The sequence below is a fragment of the Eupeodes corollae genome, chromosome 2 (genome assembly GCF_945859685.1).
Source record: "Eupeodes corollae chromosome 2, idEupCoro1.1, whole genome shotgun sequence".
Classification (NCBI taxonomy): Eukaryota; Metazoa; Arthropoda; class Insecta; order Diptera; family Syrphidae; genus Eupeodes; species Eupeodes corollae.
In genome coordinates this window covers 58,995,920-59,021,528 of record NC_079148.1, presented here as the reverse complement: position 1 = coordinate 59,021,528, position 25,609 = coordinate 58,995,920, and the positions used below count along the sequence as shown (strand labels likewise).

The following is a 25,609-nucleotide window of genomic DNA, read 5'->3' as shown; positions in this document are numbered from 1 at the left end:
TGATTTTGAAAACTCATTAGAATAATTCCACTGACAACTTTTTGAACAAAACACGAAAACCTACAAATCTTTTAAGACGAATCGACAGAAGGGATGAGAAGTTATCAGTGTGGGTCACATTACAGCCTCTTTTTTGAAATAATTTGAATACTAAACAAAATATTTCAAGCTTATTTTATGTAAAATTCTAAGGTTTAAAAAGGCAAATAGCCCTAAGAAACGGTATTATAAATTTTCTAATATTTCTAGATTTTTCGAAGGCTTTCCACATGGTCGACATGCGGAAACTGGTTCAAGTTCTTGTTGAATACAGACTGTTAACTTAAACAACAAATTTCCAGACGCCCTCTTAAACACACGCAGCGTTCCACAAGGTTCGATTTTGGGTCCTTTGTTATTTTTACTCTATGTAAACAAATTACCATCAGTGGTAAGGAACAGTTCAATCCACATGTATGCCTATGACGTTGCTGTATAAATCTCCAATAAATCATAATGAAATGGCTAAGACTCTTGGAGAAGTGTTTAATCAAAAGCGGTTGGCAAAACATCCTTCGAAGCTTATGGTCAACAAAATAATTTACACCTATGTTATTTGCAAAAACTTAGTCTACGGTTGCAAAATTTGTTTGCATTGTTATTCTGTCAGCAAAAGTAAGCTTAACATTATGTTTAACAGAACAATACGCCTTCATTTTGGAAAACGAAAAGCAAAGAAGTGCAGATAATTTCTTTACATGAAAGTTTCCTATGATTTCGTGCACAAACCTTACTCTCAATGATACCGCTCAACCATCTTTATTTACCTTTTAAAAAAATGCCGCTTTTTTCTTCATTTCTTTTTAACTTATTGAAAAACTATTAAATTATATTATATAAAACAAAATAAACAACTATTCTTATTCTAAAACTGACCCTCTGAAAGTACTTAAAGTTCTACAGTGGTTCTTGGTGTTTTGAACATTCTTCAAACTTGTTTTACCTTCAATAATTGTGTCCAAAACTTTTTAAAACTCTCATTTGTTATTACTTTTTTGTGTTGCCCAACAAATAAACGTCGAAAAAGTACACGAAAAAATGTGCGTTTTTTCTCAAATGTTCAAAAAACTGCTCCAACATTTAGTTCAATTCAAATGCAATTTTCGTAAAAACGTTTTCCAAAAACATCACTTCCTTAAGGTCCCTTTAAATAATTAAAATACGTTTGGTGTTAACGAATTCAAATTATTATAAAAACTTTCGATCTCTATTTTTTTTTAATAAACTAACATCAATCTTTTTCAAATGCAAACTCACGCCAAATTCAAAAAATATTTAAAGTCTTGAAACTATTGATGAATCTGGTTACCTTTGTCTTTCCTATTCTCTTAGAAAAACAAAGTTCTTAAACTTTTACAAATTTTGTACATTGATCCAGACATTAATTTCTAAATTAATGATTTTTGTTTAATTGTATAACTATAACATAGTTCACACTCAAATTTGTAAATCCTATCGATACACGTTTGAAGGCCAGAAAATTGAGCTTAGAATATTGGAATATTGGTTTTGTTTAAAAACTAAGTTTTTTGACTTTGTTTTGACGGCTCGGCGAAGCTCAACTTTCTAGCCCATGACTACAACTTAGAGATTCGCGGAAACAGCTTACATCTAGTTGACTTTTCTAAATAAAAGGTCCGCTAAGTCCGCTTAAAGTGATGTTAAGTTTAAAACATGTCAACTAAAAACCAAGATTGGATATAGAGTATACCCGTGTGTGTCAAATTGATTGACGATGAAATTGCTTATAAAACAATTGTAGTCTCCAAGAAATGAAACCTTACCTTACCACATGTCCTAAAATAAATCTTGCAAATTTGCTGCTTTCTTATTGCTGTCGAAAATCTTTAAAACTTATTTTCACTCTAATATGAAGAAATAAAAAAAATATAATTTAATTTTTTAACCTTTTATTACAAATCTAAAAGTATCTTATAGTCTAAAGTCTTACATATCTATTTTCAGTACATTTTCATTTTCACAAAATGATGATAAATATAAAAACATATATATGTAAATATATTCGATGATAATTTTAACCCTTAATTCATTATTTACATTTACATCCGTATTTTTCTATCACAATCACACATTCATTCAAACTTATTATCTAATTGATGTTTCTTTTTGTGTGGGAGGTTCATGGAATGAAACCATGATCTTGCTTAATCATATCAGCTGCCTTCTCAGCAATCATGAATACCGGCCCATTTGGATGTCCTGACATAATTTCTGGCATGATACCAGCATCAGCAACTCGAAGATTCTTAATGCCATAGACTCGCAGACGAGGATCTACAACAGCGGAACGATCGGTCTTTGGTCCCATCTTTGTCGTTCCAGAATAATGATAGATGGTGAAGGTGAAATGTTTCACATAACACTCCCAGTATTCGTAGGTTTTGTAGCGATACTGTGAACAAGTTGGAATTTTCCTCTCCCACAATTTGGCATTGATAGCCTTGAATGCCGAACGATCCATCAAACTGATAGCCTTGAGCAAACCTCGCACTGAAATGTCCACATCGTAGGGATGATGCATGTAGTTGGCATAGATGAGAGGATATTTGGTGGGATCGGTGTTCTTCAGCATAATTCGGCCACGTGATTTTGGACGCAGAATCATAGGGAATATCATGAAGGCATCGAGGTTTTTCTGCTCGATCTCCCGGAACAATGCATCGTAGACAATGTCCTTCAGACCGAAAGCTCTGGAAATAGCTGGATTTGCTGACATCGAACCGCCCACCATGAACAACTCTATATCTGGCCAACCGTCTTCTAGTTCCTGGTGATCAAGATCCCAGAAGGCAATAGTCTCACAACCTCCAGGAGATCCGTATGGTCCTCCCTGTCTATTAAATTCGTTCAAAAGTAGCGGATTGGCAAAGTCCTCGAAATGCAACGACGACACATTGGTAGTGAATGTTACAGCCGGGGCGGTGTGATCTTGTAAATTATAACCCACGGCGAGATCGGCGAGAGGTTTGATGCCCACTTCCCTCAAATGTTTGGCTGGACCGACTCCTGACAACATGAGAAGCTGTGGTGAGTTGATGGCTCCAGCAGTCACGATCACTTCCTTGCGTGCTAACACTTTGTGATAATGTCCGTCGGTCTTCACAACAACACCATAAGCCGCCTTGGTTTGGGGATTGATGAGGATCTTGGTGACTAGAGCGCGTTTCTTAACATGCAAATTGGGACGTTTTCCTTTGATCGGATAGAGATAGGATCGGTTGGAACTCCAGCGAGTGGCATTCCTGGTAGTCGTATGCAGGTATGACACTCCAGTTTGAACTCGTCCATTGTAATCGACATACCTAAGACCATCCTCCTGAGCAGCTTCGACAAAGGCTGTAGCAATTTTTGATTTCCAATCGACATACGATACCTTGACTGGTCCATCGCGGCCAACGTATTCTGGTTCGGCGTTAGGGACACTGCTGCCTTCATATTTCTTGAAATATGGCAAAACATCCTTGTAGCTCCATCCCTCATTTCCAAGCGCAGCCCATCGATCGTAGTCACGGCGATTACCACGAGTGTACATCATGTAGTTAAGAACACTAGATCCACCCATCACTTTTCCTCTGGGCCAATTGCAACGGTTGTTATTCATCGCCAAGCAGGCACGATCACTGGGCTGGGTGCGATATTTCCAGTTCATTTCACCAAGTTGCAGAAAATGCGCCACAATCGGTACGTCCATGATCAGACTCTCCGGTCCACCGGCCTCCAGCAAAAGCACCTTCCAGGCGGGATTCTCAGACAGACGAGCGGCCATAGTGCAACCAGCAGTTCCCGCACCGACTACAATAAAATCGTACTCTCCGTCCATGGGTTTATTGTCCATGTTTTCAAGGCGATTGTCTTCACCTCCGCGACGCAGAAAATCCAAAGTTTCAAGGATGACATTTTGGGAATTGATCACAACGGCACTCAAAACCACGATCGTAACCACGACAAAAAGTCTATTATACGCGTTTTTAAACATTTTTTCTTAATTCTCTATCTAACTTTATTTTTTGTTTGTTGTACAAATTGCAAGATCAGAAGTTGAAGATCATTCTATGGATAAATATTTAAAAAATTTAGATAATTTACTTTTTTAATTTCTAACACTTGGAACGGTTTGCGCGATCGATCTTAACTAAACAGTTACAATGCCGCGAATGAATATAGCATGAGATTTGTGGCGAACTTAATATTGAATTTTTCTTCTTCTTCTCCATCAAGTTGGAAGAAAAAAAACTACGCCGAAGCTAAGGGGGCTGCAAAAGCTTTTAGTTTTTTTGATTGCTTCTCTCTCACTTCGTTCCAACAGTTCACCACCAACGAATCGTGCAGTTGTTTCATCGTCTTGTTCTGATTTGTATCTTTAGTAAATGCTTCGTCGTTCGTGTGTCCTTAAGAAACGTTATACATACTTGTTTGCCGGTAAAAAAAAGATACATTTTTAAACCTGTATCATGAGTATGGTAGATTGACAACCGACCGTCGCTCGGCTCCGTCGTTCGTTTTCGTACCTATGATGTGCTTTTTCCCTCGCACAGTCAGCCATACACGTCTGAGATACAAAAGTATCTATATCGAAAGTGAATTTCAATGTCAATGTCATTACTGCTTGAGATTCATCTTTTTTTTTGCTGAAGTTGATGCTGCTGGTGCTTGACACTGCCGAAGCTGCTGTTGTTGTTGTTGTTGGTAGGTTTTGATGTTTTCCTATTCCGTTTTGTTTTTTATAGGAAGCAAAATTTGCTTCTTGCTCTTGGATATCTCACTTTTGGGTTAACTTCTTTGGTTTAAGTTTAGATACGTGCGGAATGTCATTATATTTAATAGCATAAAATTATTATATGTATGTATGTTCAACGGGTTTTTCTATTTCGTCGAATTCTCTGCTAAAAAATAAGAAATTCAAAAACTAAAATTCTATCAAAGCTTCAATCTATGCATCCGTCGCTCTTCGTCGTCGTCATTGTTGCCTCCGTTTGGTGTAGTTGATTGAACAACCTTGACTTGCTTCTCTATAAAAACCGTCATAGATACTTACTATACTTGCTTAGAATATCTTTCGTATATCGTTCTTGTTTTATGTTATTTTTTTTGGTGCATTAAGAGTAGAAATGTATGTGCTAATGGTTTTGGTATTTTTCGAAGCAAATTGTTAGTTTTTTTTTGTTTGTGGATTTTACAACTTAGGTATAGATATGGAGTTTTTGCATTAACTTACTTGAGGCTATTAAACTTTAAACGAATGTCACTGGATTGCAGTGAGCTTGAAGTCAGGAAAGTTGAAGTTGTTTTATTGGTTTAGATAGAAATATAGCATAGGTATTAAAGATTTGTTTTTAACAAACAAACAAAACTGACGTAGGTATCTTTGAACAAACATGGTTGATTTTAATAGGATACTAAACATACAATCAAAATGGCAAGTACTAAAATGAAACACAATCACGATCGACAAATGACGTCATAAATTAATTTAAACGATTAAAAAGTATCAATTTGTGTGACGTTTGAGATTTGGTTATAAAAATCAAGAATTGTTTTTAAAAAAGTCATATTTTTAAGCAATATTTTAGCTAAAATCTTTGATTTCCCCAAGTTTTTGATACCTAACTGCTAAGGCTGATATTTAAATATTAATACGTGAATGACAGAAACTGCTGCGTTGTTTTTAAATAATGTTAATACTGTGCGCGCATTTAAGGGGTTTTGAATGCCCTTATAATAATTTAACAAAGTACGAATAATAATAAGGAAAAAAGGATGTGATTAAAAAGGAGATACCGATGTTCCTTGGTCTGGTGAAGCATTCCACATCCGTAAAGTGCGGCTAAAGAAAGAATCCCTGTACTTAATAGTTCGTAACAAAATTGGGCTCAAGTGTAAACGGATAAGCTTTCCTAGCCTAGAAGTAAGGGTATTACGGTGAAATTGTTGGAGGAGAGGAATGCAACTGGCTATTTCAGTAAAGCATTGTTTCGATGAAAGAATGATCTTTCGTTTAAGAGTAGCAAAATGCCTCAGTTAGAATGACTGGTTATAAATCTTACAGATTACTGACAATTTTGATATAAAAATATAATTAAAGACTTAAAGCTAATTTAAAATATGCTTTGCAATTGGATTTTAAATTCACATCTGTTTGTAGAAAGATCAAGTGTTGAAACATTTTATGCATCTAGAAAATGGTTCGTTGCAACCATAATTACATCTATGTTTAGGATTGTTAAAGAAATGACAAAAACGCAATCTTCTTTCCGGAATATAGATTTCAAAATTATAAATGATTTGTGGGCATTTGATACGGTATGAAAATACATCATGGACAAACAGTACACATTGAACAGAACGCCTTTTTTGTAAAGAATCAAGTCCAATCAAAGCACATCTTGACGGATATGAAGGAGTATCAATTCTCCATTTCAGTTCCCTAACAACAAATCTTGTGAAAGCTTTTTGAACTCTTTCAAAACGAGTTATGCCAATGGAAGTAGAAGGACATCAAACAATTGAACAATACTCAAGGATCGGACGAACTAATGACATGTACACTGATTTAAGAGCATAAGGGTTAGAAAACTCGTTGCAGTTTCGCTTGACGAATCCAAGCATTGAATTAGCCCTTGCAATTACATAATCTATATGTAAACGAAAAAGACAACTTCGGATCAAAAATGACTCCAAGATCACGAGTCTCAGATTTGCGATCAAGAATCTGGTTGAACATATGGTAGTTGTGGATCATAGGAACTAAAATACGATGTGCCGTAAACACATTACACTTTGTGATATTTAATGGAAGGATATTCCTATCACACCAATCAGATAAAACATTTAAATCATTTTGAAGATTTTGCTGATCAATTCTATTTTTGATACAAAGAAAAATTTTCATGTCATCAGCATACATCAAACAAGATGCATTTTTAAGAAGAGAGGGGATATCATTAACAAATATATTGAAAAGAAGTGGTCCCAAATGGCTACCTTGAGGAACTCCTGATGAAACTTGTATGATATAAGAGAAGAATTTCCCCAATTTCACACATTGTGTTCTTTTATAAAGGTAGCTGGAAATCCATTTCAGAAGCAAACCGTGAATGCCAAAAGCTCGAAGTTTAACTAAAAGAATTTCATGACAAATAGAATCAAATGCTTTTATAAAGTCTGTGTAGATAGTATCTACCTGATAACCAGATTCTAATGAATCGACGACATATTTACAATAAAGCATGAGATTTGTTGAAGTAGACTTGCCTGACATAAACCCATGTTGTTCAACCCAAATATGCTCTTTTATACTAAAATACAAACGATCTTTTACTATCAGCTCAAATAATTTAGGTATTGCAGCGAGCTTAGTTATAGCGCGGTAATTTGTTTCAAGATTTGGACCAACTTTGTAAATAGCACTTATGTATGAGAACTTCCACTCATCAAGAAATACGCCAGTACAGAGAGTTTTATTAAAAATTATTAGTAGTGGGAACACTAAAGTGAATTGACATTGCTTCAAAACCAGAGATGGAATTCCATCTGGACCAGGATTTGAGATTAAGAATGTCAGACTCAAAGAGATGAAGTTTTGAGATATTAGCATTGTTAATGCATACATTTTCTGTTTGACAAAGATTTAATTTGGTATGTTGAATATAAACCGACTTAAAAAATTTTGAGAAAAGTTCACATGAACTCTGTAGATCAGAAGAAATACTACCATCAAATTCCATATTTTCTTGAAGAGCTAAAGAACGTTTCTTTCCATTTAAGAAAGACCAAAAGGCTTTGGAATCCGAAGAAATACGGCTTTGGATGTTCAATATGTATTGCTTGTGCAAATACTTGTTTAGAAAATCAGATTCTTTACGAAATCGGCAGAAAAGCTTTCTGTCAGCTTCGGAATTTGATTTTCTAAATTTGTTAAACGCTTTATTCTTAACATTTTTTAAATTAATTAATCGTTTATTAGACCAAGGTGTCTTAAATGATTTCAAACATTTCCTTTTTGGAATATATTGTCTTAAACCAACCGAAAGAATATCTATAAACTTTTCATACGCACCTTGAAGTGATAAACCGGAAAGATCATGCATCCAATCAATGGACTGAAGGTAATTGTTAAGTGCAACGAAATCTTCTTTGTTGAAATCAAAAAAATCATCATTAGACAAAAGTGCAGAGTTTTTAACACAGTTTTCAAATTTTAAAATAGAACATATTGCAACGTGATGAATTGATTTTTTTAAAAGTGGAAATTGAACTTGAATAATTTCAATATTAATATTATCTACAAAAACTAAATCTAACAATCTATTAAGTGAATTATAAATATGATTAACTTGAGAAATATTCAAAGAATACATAGAATCAATAAAATTATATTCATAATCTTTTTTCATATTAAATGGAATAAGACACTTATCTTCATTTGAATAATTCCATATAATATCTCCTAAATTAAAATCCCCAACAATAAATGGTTATTGGTTTTTCCAATAAATTGCCTACGATATTTTCTATGTTATAAATATGACTTTCATATATATCTGTTGTACTCTTTGGAGGTATATAACTTACAATAAATAAAATATCTTTACCAAAAAAGCTAAATTAATACATAATTGTTCAATTTTTCTCCAGTCCTACATAAAACAATACTTTTGCTTGGGTAAGTGGATTTAACTGCCACTAAAATTCCAGGTTATCAGGTGGGTAGAAGAAAACAAATTGCTCAGCACTTTCCAAGCTGGTTTTCGCTCTGGTCTTTCAACTGTGGATCAAATCTTCCCACTCTCCAATATAGCAAAACGTTTCATCGATAACAAACAAAAACTTTATGTCTTTTTCATTGATTTTAGGGCAGCATTTGATACTATCAACCGGAATTCACTAATTTATAAATTATGACATTTTGGTATATCGACGAAATTTTAGACTCTATAAACTTCTCCTCACCAATACTTGCGCTGCTGTGTCAAATAGGAGTTCCATATCCAGCTTCTTTAACACTGATTGCGGTGTGCCCCAAGGTTGCCCCTTAAGCCCGATTATGTTCGCCCTTTTCATTGACGATATCTCCCGTGATTTTCCTGGAGGAGTTAGGTTTGGAAATATACTTATTAAGGTACTACTTTATGCTGACGACCTTGTTGTTTTGTCGGACAACCTTACCACATTTCAGTTACAAATTAATAGACTTAAAAACTTTTGTGATAAATGGGACCTGAATATAAACACCTCAAAATCAAAAATTATGATTTTTGAAAGCACCCGTCGAAGGAGAAACCCGCTAGAAGCATGGTCATTGGATCGTGAACCTATAGAGGTGGTTAACCAATTTAAATATTTAGGTGTTCTATTTTGTAGCAATCTAGATTTCCGGCCCCATGTTAAGAAAAAATGCTTATCGGCAAAACTGCAATAAACCTTATATGGAACAAAATCTTCTGCAATAAGTACAGACATCTCAGCTAAATTTAGAGTTTATGAAGCTACTATAAACTTATGCTTATGCTATGCCAGTCAAGTTTTTGGTTACCAAGATATGGATGAATTTGAGATAGTGCAACGCTTCTTTTTTGAACGAATATTTAAACTTCCAAACCAACTTACGCTATAAATCTTAAATTTAATGCCGATTACATAATAAAAGTAATGCAAAGGTCAAATGAAAATCTTCATGAGCAAATCATGGATTTCGCATTCCGAAGGAATTTATCGCCGTTTAAAGAATGGTATGAAATAACAAATGCGCGCGGATTTAATCTAAACCTTGGTACAACTTCTCTTGATAATTGGAAAGGTAGGTTTTATGAATGTATTGCGTTGGTTGATGATTCATTGTATCTCAAGTTCTTGAATAGGGCTCGAACCTCTCCAAGCAGATTGGTCTATAAGCAACTCAATCACACTTTGTTTGTAAACCATTATTTTAATAGTAATCTTTCTGCAAATCAAATAGGTACTTTGTTTAAAGCAAGAACTGAGATGCTAAATCTGAATTACAGACCTCACAGAAATAATAATCCCAGGTGTAACCTCTGCAATCGAAATGAAATCGAAGATGTCAACCACTTTTTAGCCGTTTGTCCAATTCTACAAGAACTCCGAAGACTTTATTTTTCAAAAAGCTTTCTCAATCACCAGGAAGCGAAACAAATTTTAAGCGGAGAGTGGGGTTGGAAGGACCTTTACAATTTGATTGATCATGCCTTAGATTACCGAAACAGTTGTTTACAGTAATTTTAAATTTTTAAATATATGTATATTTATTATTATCTAAGATGTAACGAGGAAAAGATATTATAAACTTGGATATTATGCTTATTTAAATTCAATTTATTTATTCAATTGTCTACATAATCTACATGTATTTCGAGTTTTGGTCAAATAAAGAATTTATAATAATAATAATAAAAAAAATAATATCATTTTAAAAGCTCTTTTTTTAATTCTATTCAAAAGATGTTAAGCACGTTATTGGGGCATCAGCCAAAATATGAGAACTATACTCGAGTTTCAGACGAAGTGTTATTTTGTTGCTTTATTTGAAGAAATTATGCTGAGTGGTCCTTATATTTGTTGATTTATTTCTAATTTTTAGAAACAAAGAAATTTTTTGATTCGAGATTATGTAAATACCAAGAAATAGTCTATCGTTTTTGAAAGAAATAACTACAAGGTTTTCTAATAAGAGATTTCAGTTTGATCTTTAAAAAAAAAACACTATTTAAGAGTAATCAACGGATGTTTCTTTGAAGGTATGCTTTCTTTATCTTTTAATTCCACAAATGAGTGGGAATGGGGCCTTACCATGATTTTTAAATGAAAATCGGAATAATTTTGATGCATTTCATCGAAAGGCTTGAGTTAAACATCTGAGCCTTTAAACAAAATAAGGTTTAATATTGTTTTTCGAAAGCCTAAATCCATATATCGGAGACTTGAGACTTAAGCGACATACGCGATTTTTGTTCATTATATTTTTCCATCAGTTTCACTATAGCCGGCCAAGATGGTGCACCATGAACGATCCATAATTGCCTTAGTTTTGAAAAGTGTACCAGACAACCATTGCGGAAGAGAATTTGTAATTCATTTTTGTATTGGCGTAGTTTTTACTTGTTAAATGTCAGAAGTCAAAAAATGAAACCGGCCTACATATCGTTCTTTTCCAAAAATTACCCGTAATTATAAATGATTCAAAATTCATAAGTTATGGTTTTCAAAAATAGGATTTCTTATATGCAGGATACAAAATTGACTGCTTTTGATTCTCCTGCACACTCTATGTGATAGTTAAGTGAATTTGTAAGCTGATCTTGTATTTTGTTGACCGTGCAGTTTAAGCGGATTTGTCTCTGGGCCGATCGGCTCCATACTAACATTTTAATATTCCTGTTTTGAAAGCCCATTATATGGCGACCTTAAATAAGCAAAGAACACGTAAAACATGGGCCACACAAAATACCCACTTTTATGGGCTAATTCAATAATTGGCACATGTTGATCAATACTTTATATATTTACCGCTTAAAAGGCTTTCTTTACTTATTTTTTAAATTTTTGTAAAAAACAACACAAAATTATCTAATTCACATATTGAATACTTTCAAAAGCCAATATTTTTTTGATTTACATTATGTAAGATATGATCGGTCCTTGTTGTTTTTAAGATTGAAAAATAGTTTAAGTTTGCTTTTGTAGATGAATTGTGTCTACCCCCCATTCGTGGTGTAAAACTTTAAAAAAGTCTTCAATATTATTCACTTTTATCCTGTGCAGGTTTGTCTCTTTACACTGTCATTTTAGCTTAAACTTAAGTACGTATACGCCCGAGTGTCACTTTGCAGCAAATAAGACTTAGTGCTGCATATTTATGATTAAATTTTTACTTCAACTTTACATGTAGTTTGGGGTCATGGTTTTTAGGCACGAAAAGTAAAATTAAAACAAATATTGACCTCTTCACTGATAATTTTGTTTCTTATGCTACAACAAGCGTGTGTTAAGAGATCGGAAACAGTTGAAGTTGAATGAGTTGTTGAGGTCAAAATATGAGTTCTTTCTGTCTAGCTATGTTTGTTTACTCATAGATAACGAACAGTGCTTAATATTTGATATATTTCAGTTATTAATTTATATATATATGAAAAAACCTATGTTTATATTAAATAATTAGGCATATCGAAAATAAAACAAAACAAAAAATAGAATTGAAGGTAAGACCAAATGATGAATTCCTCCAATTTCAACTTGGCTGCCCCCAAATTTTATAGAAACAAAAAATGCTATTAGAACACTAATACAACCGTAAAAGATGACTGAATAAAAAAAAGCCATCACACAAAATGTCGGTCAATGACGACTGCTTCTAACTTTAAAAAGTATCTACACGCACGCTAGAACGTCGTCGTTGTCGCAGATACAAATTAGTATGGCTTGAATGTTATTTTATTCTCTTATAAAATGCAAAAAGCTCACAAATCAAAACACCCTGAGCAAAATTATAACTGTTACTGTAGTATTTCAACCAAGAAGATATTAATACACACAGAAGAAAAATATGATTTTCCTTTCTTATACTCGAAGTCTCTGATCTGAAGTGAGCTTTAACAGGCAAGTAAGGGTTATTAGCCTTACTGTTAGCCCATGACAAAAGACAGAATGTATCTATCTACATACATATGTATATAAAAGAATGCATCTATAGAAAGATTATATGGTATGGTGGTGGTTTAATGCCAAATGAATTAACTTTTTATAATTAGGTAGGAGATATAACCTATAGATACGTTGAATGGAACCAACTTTGGGTTGGTCTTTTGCACGGATGATTTCTGTATTCATTTGTAGGTCTTTGGCTTGTCCTTGAAATTTAATATTTATAAAACTTACACACAGTGGGATGCTCCTATAATAGTCGGACAAATATAATCAGAGCTATAGGTGAGCAATTTAACAACTTTTTCCAAGGTTTTTTTTGTAAACCATGCATCAGAAGAAATTTTTGTTTTGTTTCTTATTCTAAAAAAATTAATTTTGTTGGACATTGATAAACTTTGTTATGCTATCTTCAACCTGGGAGATTTAAGCCTAGTTGGGTTAAATTGGCTTTTGAATGGATAGTTTTTGAAACAAAATGTTGAACATGAAAGTGTTTTTTAAAAATTGTTGTTTTTTTAAGATAAATCAATAGATGTTTAATTCATTGAAATGGGGGTTATTAAGAATGGAAACCGATATCAGCGAAATTGTAGCCATGGCTTTGTTTTCATCCATTTGCTCGGCTAGTTCTATCCATTGATTGTTTGAAGAAATTCTTTCTTTAGGAGACGATAACTTGGCATATCCAGAGCTTTGAAGATGTAATCGACCTTCCCAAGCTTGCACCGTATAAAACATAACTGATTCCGATACTGCTTCCAAGACAGACCCTGAATTTACTGGCATGCGTAATTTCCTTATTAGTAAAGCATTGCTTCCATGCTGCATTTACAGCTTTTTTCGCCTTAGCAAGTTTGTCATTGAGATGTTTTTCCACTCCTAGACATTTGTATTACCCGTGGCATGATGGTTAGTGCGTTGGACTGTCATGCCAGAGGTCTTGGGTTCGATCCCTGCCTATGCCATCTAAAGTCTTTTCACGGGTACTGCCTCTTGCGAGGAATTGACAAATTCTCCAAGAGTAACTCTTGTCATGAAAAAGTGCTTTCTCAAATTAGCCGTTCGGAATCGGCATTTAAACTGTTGGTCCTCTCCATTCCTGACAACATTACTCGCACACATGAATGGTTGAGAGTTGTAACTCACTAGGCCCTGGTTCTTCATGGACTGTTGCGCCACCCAATTTATTCATTTAGACATTTATATTCTTTCACCAACTCTACTCTTTCACCATTATAGTGCCATTGCTCACTTGCACCCGGTCTTAAACCGCCGCGCTGGCCGTTCTTAAAAAACTATCACTTTTGATATAATCAAATTTACCACAAGATTCGACCTTCTACAATATTCAGCAGGCCTATTTATCATTAGGTGAAGGGACTGCGGAGTATAAGCGAGCAGATCAATGTCGTCAGCGAAAAAAGAGCTTTAATGTTAACGCCTGCGTACTCCATTCCTGTTGGTAATGCTTCGACTATATCATCAATAAAGAGTGCAAACAAAACTCAGTGCACAGCCCTGTCTAACTTCTAATTTCATTTGGAACCATTTTGATAAGCATTGACCATTCCACACTGATGCTTTGGTAGTCGTGTATAAATTTTGCAATACTGTATCGAACTTAAGCGACATTCCTATCTAGAAAAGCTAGTAACATAGGGCATTGGGATCTACGGTGTTGAAAGCAGCTTTGAAATCAACGAAAAATGCAAAGGTTTATTTCTCGATAGAATCGAGTCAGCAATCGAGCGGAGTACAAAAATGTGATCGACGGTGGAGTATCCAGATCTGAAGCCAGCTTGGAACTCAATAAGCAGATGATTTTTAGAAAGAATCCATTCATTTAAACGACTGAGCAGACAGAGTTCAAAAACGAGATTTTTCTGTAGTTCTTCGGAAATTCAGTGCTTCACTTCTTGTGGATTGGGAAAATCAAGGCATCAACAACCATGCCATGCATCTCTTTACATCCGAGCGTCAGTTTTTTGTATATTCTACACGTCAATGGAACTTCTTACCTCGTCACTTGAGAGAAATAAATGATGCTACAAGACTAAAGAAAATCATTACTCCCTGCTTTAAAAGTATCTTTCTTTCAAATACCGTTTTACCTGCTAAGTTTAATTTGTCTTTCTCCTTTCTTCATTTATTAATTGTTTTCTTTATAATATTCTTTTCTTTTTATAAAGGTATTTTACAATTTCTAAATTCTTAACTTTGTAACTGGTTCTACGAACCTTTTAAATTTTAGCTTTAAAACCTTGTAAACTTTAAAACTTTAAGGCTTGTACCTATTTTATGAAACAATCACCCTATAAAATGATTTTAAAACTTTTCCTGCCTTGTATTGTCCAAAAACAACGCCACTTCGTCATCTCAAAAACCTCACCAAACGGTAACACGTTGAGTATCGAGTCTTTTCAACAAATATTGTTTTCAATTGCTATAATTATGTCTCAAATACTGAAGGCGGATCAGTTTCATACATTTTATCTAACCAGTCTTTAAAGATTCGACGTTGCTGCTCGGCTGGCTTGAATTTCTGTGTTAACTGAACCCTTCTAGCCTTAAGGACCTTAATTACTTATATATCTTAATTACAATATATTTTTTAATATCGGTTGTGAAATGCCTAGTTCCAGAGATCAATTAGGAATCGACAAACTTGGGGTTCGTTAGCACAACGTACTGCAACAGCGAGGTTCTCAGTTATTCTTGAGCGATGCACACGGTTTCGAATCTTCACATCACTAAATTGATCCAGCAGCTCAAGTTTCACTATTGTCGAAATGCTATACTTTTGAAAGTTTTACGCCAAAATGTTCAGCATTTTTAAAGTGAATTTTAACAATTAATGTGTTGCTGAAGCGTAAATCGTTCTATTTTTAGTAATGACGTAATCTTTATTTGTCAAATGTCAAAAGATGATACTTTCAAAAGCCACAATAGTTTAAATAAAGGGATTTCAAAATTGAACATTTTATTGATAAAACTTTTTAGAGTTGAATGCGCACTGATCTACGAACATATCCTGAAAATGTACTTAATTTTCCGATGGCAAGTGGGATGACCCAACACCCAACTACTTTTTATAAAGAAAGACTTCTCAGTTTCTTTTAATGTAAATACTCGATCTCTAATTGATAATAATAATTGATTATCAGTTTATAAAGGATGGTAGGACGATGCACAACAGCAAAAGCAATTCACAAAGCCCTGCCTTCAAAAGGTTAAACCTACAGTGCTTTAAAAATCTTCATAAGTTTAAATTAGATTATGATTTTAAATCTATTCCAAAGCATTTTGCATTGTGTTCACTTAAGTTCCAATTATTAATTGAATTTGTTCCACTGTCTCTTCTTCTTCGAATTTATTCCATTTGCTTGAAAACAGCTTTTAGATTAAAAAAGAACTAAGCTTTGTTCTATAGAGATGATGCATGGTATGGTATTTTTATTTCTTAGTTCGAGCAGATCTTGGATTCTTAAAACCTGATCTGAATTGATGTTGTTTTTATTTCGTACAAAAAGTTTATATAATGTTATAGCACACTTGAATGTAATATAACAGTTTTATTGTTATTCTTTCCACGTTTTATTTGTTATGTTTGTTAATACCTAAGCTGGTTTCATTGCCATCAAGATGATACACAATCCTTATATTAAGTTTATTTGTATCAAATCATTGTGACAGGATATAATATTTTTGTATTCAAACAGGATGTCTGGTATTTTTCCAAGATACTATCAAACTTGTTTTTGTTTTGATGAATAATATAAAAAAGAAAGAATGGTACATGATCTAGATTCTAGAATTAAAGGGAATATATAAAATGACGTAAGATTTAACAATATTAATACAATCTTTTATTGCCTTTAATATTTAATTACATTAAAGTTAATTTAGTAACAATTTAACACTTAATAAAAATATTTTTATTTTTTTTTAAGTTCGACATACTTACTTACTTACTTAAGGTAAGTAAGTCCGGGGCGGACCTGGGCCTCAAGCAACAAGCGTCTCCAGCCAGCTCGGTCCCTAGCTAGCTGTCTCCAGTTTTGCACGACAAGTTGGTTGAGGTCCTCTCCCACCTGGGTGCGCCACCTAAGTCGCGGTCTTCCTCTACTGCGCCGTCTCTCGGGATTGGAATCGAAGACCTTCCGGGCTTTTTTTTTTTTTATAATAAGCGCACACTCAAGGGGATATATTACCCTTATTATGTAGACACAGTGTGAGCACTAGGAAAGGGAGAGAGGGGTTGAAAGGAGATGTCGGTGCACATTGGTTTTGAATTCCTGAATATTGCAATAGCTGGGAAAGACAGAGTGTGGCAAGGCATTCCACATTCGCATAGTACGGCTAAAGAACGAATCTCTGTACTTGACAGTACGACCGAAGATGGGCTCGAGGGTATATTGATGAGCATTCCTAGAAGCGCGAGTATTACGGTTGAACTGTTTAAGGGGAGGAATGCAACTGGCTATTTCTCTAGAGCATAAACCATTAAAATAACGGTAAAACAGGGTGAGACAAGAAACATTTCGACGATGTTCAAGAGACGTAAATGATCTTATGATGGTAATATCACCAATCAATCTAAATGCTCTACGTTCAATACTATCCAAGAGGCTTAAGTAAGTTGTAGGAGCACCGGCCCAGATATGGGAGTTATACTCAAGCTTTGGACGTATATAAGTCTTGTAAATAACAGCCAGATCAGAGGGGGAGAAAAACTTCTTGCATCGCCTTAGAAAACCCAAACATCTTGCGGCATTTTTGGCGACATCGCGTATGTGATCGTTCCACAAAAGGTGGTTGGTGATACACATACCAAGAATATCCAGATGTTCAGTTTCCTCGATGCAAGTGCCATTTATGGATAATGGCAGGGGGGGTATATTTCGCTTTAACGATACAAGACAGCATTGCGTTTTCGAAGCATTAAATTCCACGCGGTTTCTTATTCCCCATTGTACAATGCTGTTAAGGTCGGAATTTAATGAGCTTATCATATTTTGTCGTTGCAGTTCCACATCCGAAGAAGAGGGGTGTGAATCTGAAAACGAATATGAAAAGCTAAGAGTACTATCGTCAGCGAAACAATGTATTGGATTAGATGTTGCAGACAGGAGATCATTAATAAAAATGAGAAAGAGTGTTGGAGATAGAACAGAGCCCTGGGGCACACCAGCATTTATTTTGTGGTTTTCAGACTTGAATCCATCCAATACAACTTGTATTGAACGATTCGAAAGATAATTACTAATCCAATGAAGTAGGGATTCATGCAAACCGAAAGCACGCATTTTCGATAAGAGAGCCTGATGCCAAACCCTATCAAACGCTTTTGAAATATCTAGTGCAATAATCTTACTTTCTCCAAAATTATGTAAAGATTTGTTCCACTGTTCGGTGAGATGAACCATGAGATCACCAGTGGACCTATTGCTACGAAAGCCATACTGTCGGTCATTAAGAAGCTTCCGTTCTTCAAGATATTTCTTGAGCTGATAATTAATCAGCGTTTCCATGACCTTGGAAAGAAGGGACGTAAGTGCAATCGGTCGATAATTAGACGGTGAGGAAGATTCGCCTTTTTTAGGAATAGGCTGGACAAATGCGGTTTTCCATCAGCTCGGAACGAGACCTGAGGAGTAGGACAGATGAAAAAGCTTACGCAGTGGTTTTGCCAGCGATGAAGAACACCTCTTCAGAACAATAGCGGGGATACCATCCGGACCAGCAGATTTGTGTATGTTAAGATCTTTTAGGACTCTCGCTACAGTACGAGTGCGAAAAAAGATTTGCCCCATAGAATCATTAACTCGCTCAAGTACAGGCGGAGTCATAACACTCGCTGGCAGAGTTGAATTGGCGGCGAACTGCCTAGCAAAGAGATTTGCTTTCTCTAAAGAGCTAACAAATGGAGTGTCATTCACAACGAGCGTAGGAACCGAGGAAGAGGAAGAATTCCTCATATTTTTTACAAATGACCAAAAATTTTTACTGCCTTTGGGACATTGCAGTATTTTTTGCCGTAATTGTTGGTCATGTAAAAATTTGGTCCGTCGAATATGGGCGTTGCAGGCCTTCCTGGCTTGCTTGAACTTATTCCGGTTTTCCTCAGTTGGATTGGCTTTAAAACAACGGAAACTTACCTTCTTAACCCTAATAACCTCTTTACAGCTCCCATCGAACCATGCGTTTTCCTTAGGTCTGATGCTTTTAACCCTATTCGGGATAAAAGTTCTCATTCCCAGGAGAATCAAACTTGTGATCATATCAGCGCTGGCGTCAACGTCACTATCGAGGAAGCATAGTGACCAGTTAAAGATCCTAAAGTAATTGTTGAGACCGTCCCAGTTGGCTTTCTCGTATTGCCAAACGGTTCTCATAGGAGCTCTTTCTTTAACTGGAGAGTTTTTACACGAGAAATTTGCAGATATGACACAATGGTCAGATGTGCCTAGAGGAGATAGAACACTAATAGTGTACTTACCAGGGTCAGAGGTAAGAAACAAGTCAAGAGTGTTTTCTGCTCGACCTACGACGTCCGATATTCGAGTGGGCTCGTTGACCAGCTGAGTTAGGTGGTTTAACTCAGCGAAGATCTCAGCACACACTCCTTCTGGTGTTGACTGGCCCGAATGTTGAAGCCATGAAGAATTGTGTACATTGAAATCGCCCGTAACAACGATTTCAGTGCGAGGATAGGACGAAACAATTCTTTGGATGGAATCAGACAAAGCATCAAATTCACGAGAAGTTGATACTCTGTCTAGATTTGGGCTTCGATAAAGGAAGCAATAGTGAATGATTTGCTTGTTCACGGAAAATTTAAACCACATAAAATTGAAAAAAGAATTGGTGCAGAGACCATATTGTGGCAAAAACTGATAAGCAACATCATTCCTAATGTATATGGCGAGACCATGGTGAGAAAAGAATAATGGCACCAAGTTATACCCTTGAATAAAGAATTCAGTGGGATCGGAATCCTCACCCACTTGGGTTTCACTTAGTGCCAAAACAGCTGGCCTGTTTAAAGCAGTATGGGAGTACACAGAAAGAAAATTCGCTCTAAGCCCACGAATATTACAATAATCTACCCTGAAATTTCCAGCCATTGCAAATAAAAGAATAACAAAAACCAAAACAGACGAAGACTTTAAGAAAAATATTACTGCGTTGAACCACAGAATGCTATTCGATACACGCCACTACCAGTGTTATGCCTTAGTAGTGACAAGAATCAAATCCGGCCCTGTTAGTACAAAACAGTAAAATTTTTGTTGTCAACAATCTGCTATCAACGATGACGTAGCTGTGTATCAATTGCATTAGTAATTAAATACAATGCAATTTGATACACATGCTAAGCCATGCGACTGTACGAGAGAAGGGGGAAAGTGAAGGATGGAGCGTTGATGTCCATCCGCTCTACATGACCTAGCCATCTAAGCCGTTGGACTTTAATTCTGCTAACTAGGTCAGTGTCGCTGTATATCTTCTCCTCCATTCTCCATCTATGCGTACGGGACCAAAAATCACCCGAAGAATTTTTCTCTCGAAGCATCCTAAGACGCTCTCATCTTTCTTTGACAGGGTTCAGGCGCAGGCCTCAGCGCCATAAATGAGAACTGGGATGATGAGTGTTGTATAGATGGTGATTTTAGATGCTCGAGAGAGGACTTTACTTCTCAATTGCCTTCTAAGTCCAAAGAATCACCGATTTGCAAGAGTTATTCTTCGTTTGATTTCAGCGATGGTGTCGTTGTCTGTATTAATAGCTGTGCCTAGGTAGACAAAGTCCTTAACGTTTTGTCCAAGACGTCGTCGTTCAGTGTCCTTTTTTGATGACAGCATATACTTGGTCTTGCCCACATTGACCACTAAACCCATCTACTTCGCTTCCGTCGCAATGCTCAAAAACGCTCCACTGACATCACGCTTTGATCTTCCAATTATGTCAATATCATCTGCGTATCCGAGTAATTGGATGGATCTTTGGAAGATTGTGCCTCTAGTGTTGACGGTTGAGTTTTGCAAAATTCTTTCCAGAACGATGTTGAAGAAGTCGCATGACAGTGCATCGCCTTGTATAAAACCTTTTTTGACATCAAATGCATCGGTAAAATCTTTTCCGACCTTGATAGAGCAGCGTGCATTCTCCATCGTCATTCTGCACAAACGGATAAGTTTGACAGGGATGCCAAAACTAGACATTGCTCGGTATAGACATATAGATGCTGTCATACGCGGCTTTAAAATCGATAAAGAGATGGTGGGTATCGATTTGAAGCTCCTGGGTTTTTTCCAAGATCTGCCGATTTGGTCGATAGTGGACTTTCCTGGTCTGAAGCCAAACTGATAAGGACCAATCAGGTTTTTGACGAATGGCTTCAGACGTTCACATAATACGGCAGAGAGGATCTTATACGCAATGTTAAGGAGACTGATGCCTCTGTAGTTGGCGCAGTTTAGAGGGTCTCCTTTCTTATGTATCGGGCACACTATGCTGAGAGTCATCGCCTGCTGCTTTGAATAGTTCGGCATTGATGCCGTCAGCTCCAGCAGCTTTGTTTGACTTAAGTTTAGATATAGCTATCTTCACTTCGTCAAGGGTAGGCGGAATTGTTGATCTGCGTCGCCGAGGTTGAGTGGTTCTATCTCCCTTACAGCGGAATTCGGTTCGTCATCGCCGTTATATAATTTGGAGAAGTGATCTTTCCATATTCTCAGCATCGACTGCGGTTCTACTACGATGTTCCCCTGATCGTCTTTACAGGCTTTGGTTCGTGGCTGGTACCCTTGGGAGGTTTTTTTTACCTTTTGGTAAAATTTACGAACCTCATTCCTGTAGTGACATCCCTCTATCTCCTCGATCGCGCGCTTCTCATGCTCTCTTTTTTTCCATCTAAGAAGCCGGTGTTCCTCTCTCCTCTTCTGGTCGTAGAGCTCGCGAGCAGCTCTAGTCCTTTTGTGCAGCGCCGTTTTGTATGCCTCTTGTTTCGCTGCGTGCGCTTGCCGGCATTCGTCGTCATACCAGGGGTTTCGCTGTGGTGGCCGTGTGAAACCTAGCACTTCAGAGGTGGCATATCTGATGGCTGCAAGGCAATATTGCCACTGGTTTTAAATGCTTAATGCAGGAAGCATAGGACTCCTTAAGAGGTTATTAGAGACTCGATCGGAAAAGGACATGTCGAATCTTCTCACAGTACTTCCTTGTTTTGGCTTGGATCGGGATATCCGTAGCCGTACCTTGGCTACAACGAGGTAGTGGTCCGAGTCAATGTTGGCCTTTCGGAATGTTCGGATATCCTGGATACTGGAGAAGTGTCTTGCGTCGATCGCAATGTGGTCAATCTGGTTGACGGTTGATTGATAAGAAGATTTCCATGTCCCCTTGTGGATATTAAGATACGTGAACTGCGTACTAGCTACCAGAACGTTTCCCCGCCGAGAAATCGACCAGCCTAAATCCGTTGTCGGAGGTGGTGTCGTGCAGGCTGTATCTCCCGATTATCGCACCATAAATGTCTTCTCTTCCTAGCTTGGCATTAAAATCTCCTAGGACAATTTTAATGTCATAGCCAGGGCACTGCTCAGTGTGCTCAGACACAAGTTCGACATTATTATAAATTATTAGTTAATTAAATTGAACATAAATTTAAAATTTATCTTTGTTTAAAAGAAAATATAATTATTGATTAATTATAAATAAATAAATTGGGTGGTGTAACAGTCCGTACTAGGTGACGTACAACTCTCAACCATTCCTGTGTTCGAGTACTGTTGTAAGGGATGAAAAAAAGGTGGTTATATGGACATATATATTATTTAATACCTTTATATCTTTCTTATTTGTTTTCAGTAAGTATTGCATCAAGAATTTAATAGGTTAGGTTAGGTTAGGTTATAGTGGCTGTCCAAGCCACTTTATATCTTTCTTATATCTTTATATCTTTCTTATTTGTTTTCAGTAAGTATTGCATCAAGAATTTAATAATAAATAAACATATAAGTGAATTTAAAACAAAGCATTAAATACAGTTTTTATTTGTATTATTTTTTTAATTTAATTTACTGTATTTCTTTTTTTTTATTTACTTTTTTAATTGATCGAAATGGGCTTCATAGAATAGACTTTCCTTTTTACTGAATTATCACAACCGACGGGAATAAATTTTGATATACAAAATAGTAATAAATATTATATCAAAACCATAACCATGATCAATTATTATAGGCTTCTTTTCACCAGTATAATCTGCTTAAGGGCAAATTAAAAAAATAGGTTTGAAGGATAGATATTTGCTTGCATTCCATTCCAACTAAATAAGTACACGTGAACATGTGTTGGTTTAAAATAATTGAACTGTGCAAACAATGTCAAGCTTGATCACATGTCATAAGATAAACAATCTGATTTAGGCTGATTTTTAATTTCCTCCATTTATGTTTCTATTTCAAACAAAAAACCAATAAATCAATATCATTGAAAACATTTATACAAATTTTCAAAATTTTTGTTCCCAATTGATTTTTGATCTTCAAACATAAAACATAAAAATCTCCAAAAAGAAATTATAAATACCTTACATAAAATATTTCTAAAAGAGCCTTTTAAAAGGGTGTAATAATATATCCATTCAAAGGTCAGATTTGCGTTTAGATCAACACAAACTGGTATTATAAAATTATTCATTCATTCATCTATCAAAGTTAATTAGAGAATTTTTTGAAACTTTTTAACCAAAACAAACCAACAAAAAAAAACAAATATTGTAGATGCTGTTTCGTTATGTGGTGAAATTCTGAATCTAAGAATCTAATAAATATTTCCATTCTAAAAATATTTAAAAATTAAGTTAAACACTCTGCATCAATCGATTTAGGTTTTCAACTTGCCTTGGAAGTAATTTTGTTTTCTATAACAATTCGTTAGCTATTTTTTTTGCTTTCTATAACTATTAGTTAGCTTGTTTGGACTTTTCCATTAAGTGTGAAAACAATTGATTATTCAAATGAGCACCTGTTTCAATTCTAATATGTGGTACTTTTTTGAAGGATTAAATTGTCTTCAAATCGAATTTTGTCTTAAGATTTTTCTATCACAATAGGTTTTTAAAATTTGCCCCTTTAAAAATGCTGAAGACAACCAAAAACGGTATTTTTATGGCTAAGGTCAAACACAACTCATTCCATAACAATACATTGTAAAGGGCGTTTAAATTTTAAAGACCGGTGTTGATTTTGAATAAAGCACAAATTATTTAGGATATGGTTCAATTATGTATGGAACAAACAATCGACCAAATGGCCACGATCCGATTTTTTAAAAATTTCGATGACTCTGAGGCATAATTGAGGTTTTATGCCGTTAATGTGCCGAATTATCCCATCCTTTAGCTTTTGAGTTGTTTGCTGGCTTGTCCACGTACACCTTTTATTTCAAGGATAGAAGTGTAATTGTGCAAAAGAGTTATTGTTTCGTTGGCTGTTTGGCAAGTAGAACCCTCCTGTTGAAACCGCATATAGTCCATATCCTTATCTTCTAATTCGGGCGTTATTAACTTTTTTTTATCATTCCACAATAGCCATCCTGATTTTGGAAAAAATACGGCCGGATGATGCCGCTATCCCATAAACAGCCACTCTTTGTGAGTACATTGGTTTTGTTGACGAATCCTCATCACTGAAGATGCTTCTCTAGAAAAATTGATCATCGACTGTTGCCATTCATTACCATCATTCTGACATTGGGCTCAGGGTTAACTGGGCATTCGTAAAAGAACGAGTATTACGGTTGAATTGTTTGAGTTGTGGAATGCAACTGGCATTGCTTATGGAAGAAGCGATAAAATAATGAGAGACAGACAGACCCTACGACGGTGCTCGAGAGATGCAAAATTTTCAGTTAGACAACGGGTATCTATCATTTTTAGAGCTCCCTTTTGGATTCTTTCCAAAAGTGAGTTATAGGCACCTGCCAAATATGGGAATTGTACTCAAGTTTTGGACGAATATAGGCTTTATAAATTATAGCCAGATCAGAAGGGGTAAAAAACTTCTCGCATCATCGGAGAAAACCTAAACACTTAGCAGCATTTTTGGCGATGTCAAATATGTGATCACTCCACAAAAAGTGGTTTGTAATGCACATACCTAGGACTGATAACTGTTCCCATTTCGGGAGGTTTATGCTTTTGCGACAGTAGACAGTATTGAGTTTTTGAAGCATTGAATTCTACACGGGTTTTGATTCCCCATTGCACAATGCTGTTAAGATCAGAATTTAATAAGCTTATCATATGCTGCCGTTGGTAGTCCACATCCGAAGAACAAGGATGAGAATCTAAAAACGAATATTAAAAGCTGAAAGTACTGTCATCCGCAAAACAATCATCATTATAAAAATAAGGAAGAGATCATTTATAAAAATAAGGAAGAGCGACGGAGACAAAACGGAGCCCTGGGGCACACCAGCGTTTATTTTGTGAATATTAGGCTTGAACCCGTCCATACTTCTTGAATTGAACGGTCCGAAAAGTAATTTCTTACCAAACGAAGAAGGGATTCATAATACTAAATGCACGCATTTTGCGTTAAGAGAGCTTGTTGCTAAACGCTACCAAATGCCTTTGAAATATCAAGTGCAATAATATTACTTTCTCTAAAACGATGTAAAGATTTGTTCCACTGTTCGGTGAAATGAACCATGAGATCACCAGTGGACGTATTGCTACGAAAGCCGTTTTGCCGGTCATTAAGAAGCTTCCGTTCCTCAAGATATTTCTTAAGCTGAAAATTGATCAGCGTTTCCATGACCTTGGAAAGAGTACAATCGGACGATAGTCCGATGGTGAGGAAAATTCGCCTTTTTTAG

The 25,609-nt window shown here is 35.7% G+C and overlaps 2 protein-coding genes across 5 annotated transcripts in view; one reads left to right on the top strand and one right to left on the bottom strand.

The window, feature by feature from the left end:
- Positions 1-25,609, top strand: part of LOC129946406 (flotillin-2) — a 393,620-nt gene that overhangs the window by 87,351 nt on the left and 280,660 nt on the right. The window lies entirely within an intron of this gene.
- Positions 1,933-4,227, bottom strand: LOC129946403 (glucose dehydrogenase [FAD, quinone]-like). Its single transcript, XM_056056574.1, has one exon. It carries the CDS (start codon positions 4,034-4,036, stop codon positions 2,180-2,182), a length of 1,857 nt encoding a protein of 618 aa, XP_055912549.1. The 5' UTR covers positions 4,037-4,227; the 3' UTR covers positions 1,933-2,179.

Bases quoted from the DNA above. Each gene is read 5' to 3' on its own strand.
- LOC129946403 (XM_056056574.1), bottom strand. From the start codon at position 4,036: ATGTTTAAAAACGCGTATAATAGACTTTTTGTCGTGGTTACGATCGTG.